Source organism: Spermophilus citellus, assembly GCF_964194105.1.
Source record: "Spermophilus citellus genome assembly, chromosome: 12".
In the NCBI taxonomy this organism is placed as follows: Eukaryota; Metazoa; Chordata; class Mammalia; order Rodentia; family Sciuridae; genus Spermophilus; species Spermophilus citellus.
Window position 1 is genome coordinate 93,687,297 of NC_138198.1, and position 13,507 is coordinate 93,700,803.

The following is a 13,507-nucleotide window of genomic DNA, read 5'->3' on the forward strand; positions in this document are numbered from 1 at the left end:
CTCTAATATGTGCAACTATAATTCACAAGAAGTGGGGAAAATAAAAAATACAAGAACCAGGAACTCCACATTAAAAAAAAAAAAAGACAGCCTTGGAGATTTTCCTACAATAGCTACCTAGTAATTACAAAAGTTTTCAAGTTTTTAGATCATCAATTGTTTTTGGTAGTGTTTGGCAACCCGTTTGAGCTTCCTCTTGGCTCTCAAGTTTGTTTGGGGATGACCAGGGGATGTGTTGGGGATGACCAGGGGATATGTTAGTCATCCCCATGAGGAGCAAAAAAGGATCACCTTGTGGGTTGGGGAAGAGCAAAATATCAAGACAGCAGAAAATCCAGTTTCTCTAGGGTCCAAAATAATCAATAGAAATAAGTTAAACACTGTTAAGTGGAGTGATAACTTCAAAGCATACAATCTCTACAACGATCTTATGAACTCTTGTGAGCTATCAGTCAACAAAAAGCTAAAATAAGAAGTTTCACTTGAGTTCAAAAGATGAAGTGTTGGTTTGGGGGTTCTGGTTTTGTTTATTGCTAGACTGCCAACCTTAGATGGTGAAACGGTGGCTAAACTGTGGTTTACCAAGGCGTCATATGCTATAGGAGGGACAGCAAAGCATCCACAGAGGCCAGTGAGGATCCTGCCCCAGGAACACACTAGGGCCTTTTTCCTCACAGCTATGTCTTCAAGACCTCTGAAAATAAGAATTCCCTCCCATTCTAACTGGGTTTTCCCTGAAGTAGATAATATTTTATTCGTGACCCTTTGACATTCTGTTCCAGTTGCCCAAGGCAATGGGTTTAAATTCAACTGTGTAATAATAATAATAATAATAATAATAATAATAATAATAATAATAATAATAATGTATTTTCCATTTATGTAGAAATTTAGAATTGCTAAAGAATTTTGATTCTCTACAAATAAAACTTTACTGGAAATGATCAAAACTGGAGCCCAGGATTGAAATAGCATTCCCACAGTCACATCATTGGGAAAATCTCAAACATAGGGAATTTTACTGTAGGTCCAATGCTGTTTATACCAGGCAGGTTTACAAATGATAGTTGGATTCACAGGGTGGTCTTCAAAGGTCCTTGTAACCCATAAGGATACTAAATTACATCAGGATCTTAACCTCTAACTACTTCATGTTTCCAATGGAAAGATGCATAATATTTCAAAAACGAGTTGATAAATACAATTTGGGGACATAACCCACCATATCTGAAGATTCCTGTCCTTCCTAATCGCTTCTTTTCTCTCTAGAAATGTGAAATGCACCCAAAGAGGAAATGGTGAATTGTTTAGGAATGTGGTTAGAAAGTGCAGGCAATCTTATAAGTCACTTTGAACCTGGAACTTTTAAGCAGAGTGATGGTCCAAGTGTACTGTACCGTTATGGATGCAAAGTTTCTAAGTTTTTAGTTTATTATTTGCTTCTCACATTTTGAGTCATCTGAACATCCTCCTATCTCAAGTACATTGGATATGTGTGTGATGGCTTCAGCTGACACGGTTGTCTACAAAAAGAAACATCACAGTGGCTTCATTTAGGGTGCTCATGTAATAAGATTCAGAAGTGCCATTCAGGTCAGCAGAAAATAACAAAATTTTATTATAAGCACATCTCTAATGAATTTGCACAGAGTAGTTAATTAAGTTCATATCACCTTGGAAAGAAGAGAACCATTCCTCAGGATCTTGAGCTTTGGCTGAGGACATTACCACTGAAGGGTTATATGTGAAGAGAGAGGAGAGGCCAGAAAATTTTAGGTGAACCAAGGATGGACGTTACCTCCTTAATTTTGGTGTGGGCCATCACTATTTGCAAGGTCTGAGCTATAATTGAGTTTATTTGATTTGAGATCAGCTGAATGGGCCATTTAAGTGCATGTTAGGTTGCCAAAGTAGCAATTTTTGAAAGAGCTCCGATGTAGAAATCAACTCAAGGTGTGGTCCCTAGACCAGCAACATCAGCATCAGAAGTTTTTAAAAAGGCAGAATCTCAGGCCCCACCCCAGCCCTACTGATCACAATATGCATTTTAACAAAATTCCCAAGCAAGTCATAAAGTCTGAAGAGCACTGCAATAGAGGAAACTGAGAAGTAAAATGCTTATTTTCTTTTAATTTTTAGAGTGAGAAAAACATAAATGACTTTCAAACTCTGCATACCACCCAGGATAGTGGCAGTCATAAATCCCTTTTGTTCTTCTCTCCCTGTCACTGTGTCATTGCATCCACAAACTCGGGGTGTAATTATTAACATATGTGCTGTCACCCAACTAGACTTTAAGCTTCTTGAAGGCTGCACTGTGTCCTGTTCACCCTTACAGCCTCAGCATCTGTCATGGCGGTTGGTATTTGACAGGTGTATAAGATGGTGGTACTAAGAGTTCCAGCTGCGAAGTCTGGCAAACCCAAGTTTGAATCCCAGTCCTGCCTGCAGCCTCAGTTCATGCATCTATAAGACAGAAATGGCTGGGGGTGGGTAGTAAATGGGCCAGTGTTTGATGTACTTATCCCAGCACTTGATGCATATCAGCTGTTCATAAGTGATAGCAATTGTTCTTATGTGCTCAGTGAATGGTGAACAAATAGACAAATAGAAACCTCATATAAAAACTTGTAAGAAGTTTTAGCCATAAAGAAAGAAGATCAAAAATGGTATCCTGTTGCTTTAAATATATGAAATTGAGTTTTAATAATATGCAAAGGAAGGTTGATCTACATAAGAGAAGGGAAAAGTAGAATGGGTCAGAATGGATTTTTCACAAATTTTTTTGGTACATATTATACAGAATGATGGGTATCATTGTGACATATTTTTGCATACATAAAAAATGTAAGATCAATTTCATTTCCTAGTACCCCACTATTCTCTCTTCTTCCCTCTAATTCTTTTCCTTCATCCTATTGGTCTCTTAATTTCATTGAGTCCCCTTTTTAACAATATTTTTCTTTCCTGAGTCTGATTTATTCAGCTTAAAATTATGATCTCTAGTTCCACCCATCCTCTAGTAAATAGTATAATTTCATAATTTATGACTGAATAAAACTCCATTGTATACATATATCACATCTTTAATCCATTTATCTGTTGATGGACAATTAGGCTGTTCTATAATTTGGTTATTGTGAATTGTGCTATAATATGTATATTATATGCATATATCTCAAAAAATATGCTGAGTTTATTTCTTTTGAATAAATAACAAAGAATGGTATAGCTGGATCATCTGGGAGATTTATTTTTTAGCTTTTGGAGGAATCTCCATACTGATTTCCATTATTACTATGCTGATTGACATTCCCAGCAACAGAGTGTGAGTCCCTTTTACCCTGCATCCCTTGTCAGCATTTATTGTTATCATATTCTTTATATGGGCTTTCCACTTTCACTGGAGTGAGATGGATTCCTGGTGTTGTTTCGAGTTGCATTTCCCTGATGGCTAAAGTTACTGAAAATGCTTTTCACACAATCATTGGTCATTTGTACTTCCTCTTTTGAGAAATGTCTGTTCAGTTCTTTTGCCCATTTATCTTTTTTTTTTAACATATTGAGTTTTCTGGGTTCTTTATGTAGTCTGGATATTAATCTTTGGTTGCAGTTCTCTTCTGGCAAAGATTTTCTCCTGTTCTGTTGGGTTTTTTTTTCTCTTTACTCTGTTAATTCTTTCCTTTGCTGTGCAGAAGCTTTTTAATTGGATGCCATCCCATTTATTCTTTCCTTTATTTCTTGAGCTCTAGGGATCTTATTCAGGAAGTCTTTGGACCTCTATGTTGAAGTATTTCCCCAATTTTTTTCAGAATGGATTTATAGGAAGAGTATGTGATTTGGAATTGGAAGATCAGTGTCTGGGTCCCAGTTCTGTTCTTTGCTAGCTGCATGATCTCCCTGAGCCTCAGTTTTTTCACCTAAAGGGGGGGATTGATAATCCTCTTTATTTTGTGGAGTTGTGCAGAACATCGTTTTACAGCTTGCTGTGTAGGAAGGCCTGTGCTATTCATGTTTGGATCCCTCCTCTTAGAACAGTGTCTGACTTGTAGGAGGTGCTCAATGATGCTGGTTTGTCCTGCAGGATTAGAGCATGCACTCCCAGATGGGGATGAAAAGTGGCTATTGGAATGGTTTGCGGCCCTCCAAAGCTCCATCCTAACAGACAAAAATCTCATTCCTTGACATTTCATTTCCTGAGAATGGGATGCTGAGGGGGAAGGGACTAAAATGGGGATGGGTAAAGGAGAAAATGATGAAAAAAGGTTTGAAAAATTCTGAATTTGAGGTATGTATCTGCAACTCAGTATACCCGTGAGAGTTCCTAAGGAAAAATCATAACAGAAAGAGAAACTCCTAACTGAAACACAAGCAGAGCAAACCTCCAAAAGAAGTAGCAAAAGAATCAAAATTCTGAGATCTGCATGAGCTGATATATATACAAGAAATCTACAAAGTTCAGAACAACAGCCATACATAATTATGGAAAGAAAAACATTGAAGAAATATTTTCAAATTGGTTACCTTAATCAGATTTCCAATAATGTGTTGATTCCCACCCCCCAAACTTTTCAGAAGTGGATTCTTATACAGGGTAAAGCTTATAGCAGGGACCATAAAAGCAATGTCACTTGTTACATCAGAGTTCTGGGGTCATCATGAGGCCCAAACAGGCAAGAGCTATGCAAACATGCCTACGCCTTTTTTATGAGTTCTGTCCACTTAGTACACTTTCAGTAGACTGCTGAAGATGATAAATAAGAGTGTGAAATGATTTTCACAGAGCATAACACTAAAGGAGGAGGGTCATGTTTTTTGAGGGAGGTCATGAGGTCATAGCCATCCTCAACACAGTGTACTAAAACCTTCTTATCATAGTCAAACTTTATTTTCACCTTTTTAGTATGTTACTGTGTTCCTTCTTCATATGGCCTAAGGAATAATAGACTACCAAGCCAGGACACATGGACAGCAAGGTTTTAGTTTCTACTCTGCCCCAAACACTAAATTTGAATCCTGAGCTCTGAAATTGAACCTGAAATTGAACCTCTCTGTACTACTTTCCTGCTACACAAGCATTCTGCTACATTTCAATATCAATCACACACAGGAAAGGACTATTCTATTTCTCCTGCACTATTTTCAAAGACACATGGTTAAAAATGGATAAAAGGCTAAGCATGATGTATTTTTAAAGTCCACAGAAATATAATGCACATGGTATTATATGTAGTTTGCCGCATGTCATTTTTTTAAAAAAGAATCTTTTATCTTAAACATTACACTTTTTCTTAATTTTAGAAAGGGCAATCTTGAGGTTACAGAGATAGCTCAATGGTAGAGTACTTTCCTAGCATGTGTAAGACCCTGGGTTCAGTCCTCAGCACCACACACAAAATGGCAGGGGGGGGGGCACAATATTAAAAATTATTTTGATTCTGGTTCACATGAGAAGTAGAAGATAGGTAAATGAGGATTCCAAGAAAAGAAGATTAAGCTATGCTTATAGAAAAAGAACTTAATTTATTTTTTATTGTAGATATCATTTTAGGTAGTTTCTTGGGATTATCTTTTATATTTACAGAAACCCAGATCACACAATGGTAAGTTTATAACATAATTATCATTCTCAACATATATCACCCAAATCCTTTTATCAGCAAGCAGTTTTTTAAAAGCCCTTAAATATACAACATGGGTCATTTGGTAATTTGTCTTTCTTAAGGAGAATGAGTCATACCAGACTCAATATCCAAGATTCAGTGTAACTTGACCTCGTTTGCCTGCCAGATACTCTCAGCTGGCTTTGGTTTCCCTGGTGTGTGCTCAGCTCCATGCTTCCCGGCAGCCAGGCCCTGGGTGTCCTTCCACTGCCCCTGGGGAAGGCCGGGAGCCCAAGCCAACACCACTAATTGACACAGAGCCCCGGAGGCAGGGCTTTCTTGATGGCTGATGTGAGTAGGATCAGCTTCAGGATTAATAGCCCACAACATTCTGTTAATGCCTATAAGCAGATTTATTCCTAGAAAGCCCAGACCTCCCACGTTATAGAATATGATCTACAACTGGAGCAGTCCAATACTATGAGGAGTTTGGAATTCAGAATACAGCTCATTTTGAACATCCAAAGATAGTTAACTCCTGAGAGGCAAACCAGGCCCAGGCCCCAGCCTTCTGTGAAGGGTTGGGGAGGTAGTAATGCTGTCTCTTTGTGAAGACCGAGCTCTAACCTCCGTATTGATCAGAAACGTTGTCACCTAGCTACGCCTCAGTGAAGCCAGACTGAGATGTTCTTTCAAAAGCATAGCAGGACTAGAAATATTTTTATCACCATTTTTTTTTCATTCTGATATATCTTTTATGACCCTGTGGTTTTTATGGCTAGACATAGAAGGAACAATCACTTTGGAGGGACTCTCAAGCTAGGACAGATATCCAGCTTCAGTGCCTTGGACATGGGATGCAAGAATTCTGGGTTTGTTCATAGAGAATTTGAAATTTTTTAGAGGATGGACTTTTGTAGAAAAAGATTGTGCTTCATCAAAGACTTCAACCATGTCCTGACTCTTATCATAATAAAGATATTTGGTCTTTTCAATGAAAACAAAAAGGAGTCATAAAAAGCAGCTGGCTTATGGCAGCTCATCTCTGAGGAGCTGCCTAATGCTCAAAACAGCAAAAGATTACAAGTCAGCATGAAGGGACACTATGCAGACTCCCCTTGTTAAAGGTTATGTCCTTATTTATGTGTGTTACAGTTTTTATTTTTGTTAGAATTTTCTCCTTTAAGGTTTTTTATTTTATTTCTATGCAAATAAAATGTGTAAATTATGGAAATTTCTGGGTAGTGTGAACCTGACAATTTTTTGTTTAAAAAATGCAGGGTGTATCAAATTTCTGACTTTGAATTTGAATCAGTATTTTGAATTTTGAGGAAGGAGGTGGGGTGCGGTAAATACAGGAGAAAAATTATTCCAGCAGAGAAGATTCCAAGATAGGTCAGATTGGACAGTGCTGTGCAGTCATTGTTGACAGTAATTTCTTATTGCTAAAATCTCAGGTTAAGATATTTTTCCTTGAATGTGTGCAAAGTGGAACAAGTTCCTGACCCTGTCTTGTCCACTGCCCTGGGGTTTTTGTTTTTGTCTGAAAAAAAAATAGGAAAATAGAAATGCAGTATCTTTCTCAATTCTAGTAGGTATGCAATCTCTTGATTTAAAAAAAACATTATTACATTAACATGTATATTAATATGTAGTTATGAGAAATATTAAGAGCCAATATATTCTTTATCCAGCATCTCCCACCATCACCATGGTAACCTCTTACAAAACTATAATACAAATTCACAATCAGTATATTGACACTTTTACCTTTAAGGATCCAACTGTTTCCATCACCATGAGGAACCCTTATATAACCATGCTCACTTCCTCCAACCTCACCCTCTTTGTCCCCTGGACACCACTTATCTGTGATGCATTTCTATAGTTTCTTGTTGCAAGAATGTATATAATATATAATCTTTGGGGATTGGCTTTGTTCACACAGCATAATTCTCTGGAGGTGCATCCAGATTGTTGTTCCTATCAATAGCTGAAGCCTAAAATTTTACCCATAGCATGTTCAAGGCACTTTAAGTGATCACTAACATTCTCCTTGATGTCCACTGCTCAATTTCAAAATCGTCACCATGTTTCGGTCTTTGTAATGGCAGCTCTCACTTTCAGGTATCAAAATTGATATGAGTAACCTGTTCTGGCTTAATAAATCACTCCAAAATATGGTGGTTGGAAAATGAAAGGGGTGGGGGGGTTGAAGCCATTTTATTAGAGTGGTATTCCATGTGTCTTAGTTCATTTTGTGCTGTCCTAACAATACCTGAGACTGGAGATTTATTTCACATGGTTCTGGAAGCAAGGAAGCCCAAGATTCAGGGGCCCACACCTGGCAAGGACCTTGGTGCTGCATAATCTCTGGTAGAGAGCAGAAGGATGAGAGATTGTGTGTGTGTGTGTGTGTGTGTGTGTGTGTCTGTCTGTCTGTCTGAGACAGACACACAACATAGGCCAAACTCATTCTTTTATGAGGAACCAATAACCTCTTCCCAAGATAATGGCATAATACATTCATGAAGCAATTGAATATCCAGGATTTTTTTGGTTTTGTCTTTAGAAAGCACCACACTGTTTTTCAAAGTAGCTGTACTATTTTACATTCTCACAAGCAAGATGTGAGTTATATAGTTTCATTGAATCTTTATCAGCATTTTGTGGTGTTACTATTTTTTAATCTATTTTGATAAATATAGTGATGTCTTACACTAGTTTCAACTCATTAACCTAATATCTAATGCTGTTGAATGTCGTTTATGTATTTATCTGCTGTCTGCATATCCTAAAACAATTATTTTTTAAAATATGTCATTTGAAACTATTTTCTCCTAGTCTCTATTTTGTATTCATATTACTTCACTTGGGCAAAAGTTCTTAATCTTGAAGGAAATCCAGTTTATCAGTTTTCCATTTTACAGATTATGTTCTGGGTATGAAAAACACTTTGCTATGCCCTGGATTCCAAAGATTTTTCTCCTTATTTTGTTGTTTTCTAAAACATTATAATTTTATAGTTTACATTTAGGTCATGATTCATTTTCAGTTAATTTTTATATCAAAGGGTCAGATTTACAGATAATAGTTGCTGTATTTCTGCCAAGCACCACAGGAAGAAAACTACTGTCTCCCCCAACCCCGCCCACTACCACCTGTAAAAGGCTGAATGGGAAGCCTAGACTTCCATCCTTGCAAAGGTGGCATGATGTGGCCAAGAGAGCAAGTGCTAGGGTCTGAGACTCAATTAAAACCTGTCTCTTTCTAGCTGCATGATATGGGTAAATTGCTCCATTTCTCAGATGCTCAGGTTCTTCATTTATAAGAAGATGGGTTTTTAAAATTTTTATTTATTTTACTTAGGGATATAGAACAGCAGAATGCATTTTGATTCATTGTACACAATTGCAGCACAACTTTTCATTTCTCTGATTGTACATGATGTAGTGATAGACCATATGTGCGGCCATACATGTATCTAGGGTAATAATGTTCATCTCATTCCACCATTCCCTGCCCCCATAACCCTCTCCTCCCTTCTTATCCCTTTGCCCAAAGTTCCTCCATTTTTCTCATGCCCCCCCAGCCATTATGGATCAGCATCTGCTTATCAGAGAAAGCATTCAGCCTTTGGTTTGGGGGGATTGGCTTACTTCATTTAGCATGGTATTCTTCAACTCCATCCATTTACCTGCAAATGCCATGATTTTATTCTCTTTTAATGCTGAGCAATATTCCATTGCATACATATACTACGGTTTCTTTATCCATTCATCTGTTGAAGGGCATTTAGGTTGCTTCCACAGTTTAGCTATTGTGAATTGAGCTGCTATGAACATTGATGTGGCTGTGTTACTATGGTATGCTGATTTTAAGTCCTTTAGGTATAGACCAAGAAATGGGATAGATGGGTCAAATAGTGGTTCCATTCCAAGTTTTCTGGGGCATCACTATACTGCTTTCCAGATTAGTTGTACCAATTTACAGTCCCACCAGCAATGTATGAGTGTAGCTTTTCCCCCAGATCCTCGCCAACAATTTTTCTTGCTTGTTTTGTTGATAACTGCCTTTCTGACTGAGATGAATGGCGTGAGATGAAATCTTAGAGTAGTTTTAATTTGCATCTCTCTAATTACTAGAGATGTTGAACATTTTTTCATACATTTGTTAATCGAATGTATATCTTCTGAGAAGAGTCAGTTCGGCTCCTTGGTCCATTTATTGACTGGGTTGTTTGTTTTTTCGGTGTTAAGTTTTTTGAGTTCTTTATATATCTTGGAGATTGGTGCTCTATCTGACATGCGTGTGGCAAAAATTTGCTCTTAAAATGTAGACTTTCTGTTCACCTCATTGTTTCTTTTGCTGAGAAGAAGCTTCTTAGTTTGAATCCATCTCATTTCTTGATTCTTGATTTTTATTTCTTGCATTTTAGGAGTCTTGTTAAAGACATGAAGAATATTTGGGCCTACTTTTTCCTCTATTAGGCATAGGGTCTCTGATCTAATTCCTAGGTCCTTGACCCACTTTGAGTTGAGTTTTGTGCATAGTGTGAAAGATGGGTTTAGTTTCATTTTATCACATAAGGATTTCCAGTTCTCCCAGCACCATTTGAGGAAGAGGCTATTTCTCCAACGTATGTTTTTGGTGCCTTTGTCTAGTATGAGATAACTGTATTTATGTGGGTTTGTCTCTGTGTTTTCTATTCTGTACCATTGGTCTATATATCCATTTTGGAGATAATACCATGCCATTTTTGTTACTATAGCTTTGTAATAGTTTAAGGTCTGGTATTATGATGGCTCCTGCTTCACTCTTCTTGCTAAGGATAGCTTTGGCTATTCTGGGTATAATAGATATATATAATATTCTGGTAAAATAAGAGTATTTTCCCCCAATGAATTCGTGATTGCTCTATTTCTATAAGGAATGATGTTGTGATTTTTGTAATAAGATGGCTTTGAGGATTAAGTTAAGTATGTGCAATGACTGGTGAAAAAGATGATCCATAAATGATCTAGCTCTTCTCCAAATATATCCATTGCAGTTGCTGAAAAATTAGCTATAGGCTGTTGTGAGAAAACAAAGGGTAATTGCATACAGAAAAGCCTAAATCTGCTAAGGGTTAATTATCTGGTTTATTGAAAATCTAGGAACCTCATACTCCTAACTTGGCCTATACTTTGTGTAGCAACATAACTTCTGGGTACAACTAAAAGAAGGCAGATTCATTCAGTTAAAATTTCTGAAAGATTGGAACACTTAAGACTAGACTCATATGGATGGGAACTGATTTTTTGAAATCTAATTTTTAGTTTATCAGATATCATTAAATTTTGGGAAGATATTAAATGCCCATAAAATTAAATTCTGGTATAAAATATATAAAGAAATTCTACCTGTTTTGTCTAAAGTTAAAAAAATGGAGTTAGTTTTCATAAATTTACTTCTTAGAACCATTTGTGTTAAATCTTCTGGTCTCTAAACAAGTCAAGAAATATAAATTATTTCTGAGCTCCTTAAATACTAAAGGTTGAGGATCCCTCATCTAAAATGTTTGGAAACAGGTGTTTGAAATTTAAAATTATTTGGAATATTTGGAATATTTGCATATATATAATGAGATATTTTAGCAATAGGACCCAAATCTAAACATGAAATTCATTTGTATTTCACCTATACCTTATACACATAGCCCAAGGTTAATTTTATACAATATTTTAAATAATTGTGTGCATTAAAGTTTTATGGTATGTAAATTTCACTGTGGTATCATGTCAGCCCTCAGAGTTCTGTATTTTGGAACTTTTTGGATTTGGGGATTTTGAATTAGGGATGCTCAACCTGAATAACATTAACAATTCAGCTGTCACCTTTACTTTTATTCTCTCAACACTTAACCTTTTGTTGTTGTTGTTGTTGTTGTTTTAACCATCTCTTCTTTTCCTTATTAAAAAAATATATAAAATGCCTCCTACTTCCCTTTAAAAAAAAAAACCTTCTCCCAGCAACATTTCCAGAACTTTGTCTAGAATTAATCATATATAGCTCTGTCACAGATATTTTATTTTTATACAACTGATTTTAAACTATATAAGGCATTTCTCAAATGGTCGTAGACAGAAAATACAGAAGCACAATGTGCAGGATGAGGGCTCAGGTGGAAGGTGGGAAGGGATCATTTCTAATTTGTCTCTTGGGGTGGTGGGAAAGACAGTTCAGGCTCATGCACATATGCGTATCAGGTCATTTTTAGCAGCATCTTGTTGGACCATAAGCAGCCTCTCTGTAACCATCCACCTTTCCTAACACTAGACCCTCAAAGTACAGAGCTCCTGCATTTCTCAGCCTCCAGAATTACATTTTTCCTTCATCAGTTGTATCATTAAGTCAGAACATGTTTTTTAAGAGAATTTTAAAATATTTTTTAGTTTATTTTTTTTATTTTTATTTTTTTTTGGTGGACACATTTTATTTTTATGTGGTGCTGAGGATTGAACCTGCGCCCCCACGCATGCCAGGGGAGCGCGCTACCGCTTAAGCCACATCCCCAGCCCCCAGAACATGTTTTGGAGAGAAATCGTTCATATAAAGAAAGTAAATTTTCTGTCTATATGTTTATTTTGAAGTTAGATCCTGACAATTGTTTTTAATGCTTATCCTGTCAAAATAAAACAAGATCTTTTTTTTGACCAAATCAAGCCCATATTGATACTAAATATAAAACCTGCAAATTAAGTTTGGGGAAGGCAATACTCTGATGTTGACATTTGATATCTCACTAGAGGCACTGCTTTCTGGGTTATCTGCTAATGTGAGTTTCAGCACCTCACATCAGACTTTGGGGTGGGAGTGTTGAAGGTTAAGTATATATGTATACACACACACACACACACACACACACACACACACACACACACATATATATATATATATATATATATATATATATATATATAATGAAATTTCCCCCCAGGACTAACATTACACTAAATCTTCACAAACTATCATTAAATCAACCTAAGAATTGATCTAATGTAGATTGTGAAAATAATTCTATTGTTTGGCAACTTAATTGCTTTTATATGATAGAATCAATGGACTTTGAATATTTGGGGTGTGTTTTTTCTGTAATGTTCTTTTCCATTGCTAGCCACACCCAATGAACTGAATTATAACTCTGTTCCTATGTTTTTATCATATTAAATGATTTCTCTTATTCCTTGCATTTTTACTATCCCAGTGTCCCATTTCCCAGAGGAACCGTTCATCTCAACAGCCAGGGAGAGCGCCTGGATGCTCAAGGTAAGGTTTGAATATAAATTATTTTGCATGACTCCTTGTTTGAAGGTTAAATTAAAGCCAGTAGTATTATTGCCTACATAACATTTATTTTCAATTTCTGGCATACAAATAGACCCAATATTTGAGTAAATATGCTCCACTTAAATATTATTTTTCAAACTATATTCCACTTTGCAACTATACGAAGGGCTAATTAACCACTATTAGCAATTCCTCTTAAACTTTAATTTGCTTGACCATTTTTTTAATTTTGGAGATCTTATTGGTGATAATCAGAGGGGAAGAATATCAAGATACAGTCAAAATGACCTCATGATATTTCAAATTATTAATGAAAAATGATTTTTACTTGATATTGCTGAACAGCAAGGCAACCGCTTTGTTACCTGAGAGAGATCATCTTGTGTCAGGGATGAAGACCCAGAAAGCCCCGCCCCCTGCTTTTTTTTTCCAGTTTGGGATTTGTCTTTGGGAGACAATCATTTGACCTTCAATTATCTCCCACTGGTATAGTCCGTCTCTGTCTAATAATGCCTTAAAGGTTCATCTCCAGCAGCTCTCCAGAACAAAGAAACAATTAACTGAAATTCCACCAG

The 13,507-nt window shown here is 36.5% G+C and overlaps 1 protein-coding gene across 2 annotated transcripts in view; it reads left to right on the forward strand.

Annotated features, from left to right (window-relative positions):
• Positions 1-13,507, forward strand: part of MAPRE2 (microtubule associated protein RP/EB family member 2) — a 153,814-nt gene that overhangs the window by 14,935 nt on the left and 125,372 nt on the right. For both annotated transcript variants that reach the window (XM_081262964.1, XM_081262963.1), the window contains exon 2: positions 12,850-12,911. Coding sequence is in view for 1 of the 2 variants with exons in the window: in XM_081262963.1 (XP_081119089.1) it covers positions 12,850-12,911 (62 nt within the window). In the remaining variant the exon portion in view is untranslated. The remainder of the gene's footprint in view (positions 1-12,849; positions 12,912-13,507) is intronic.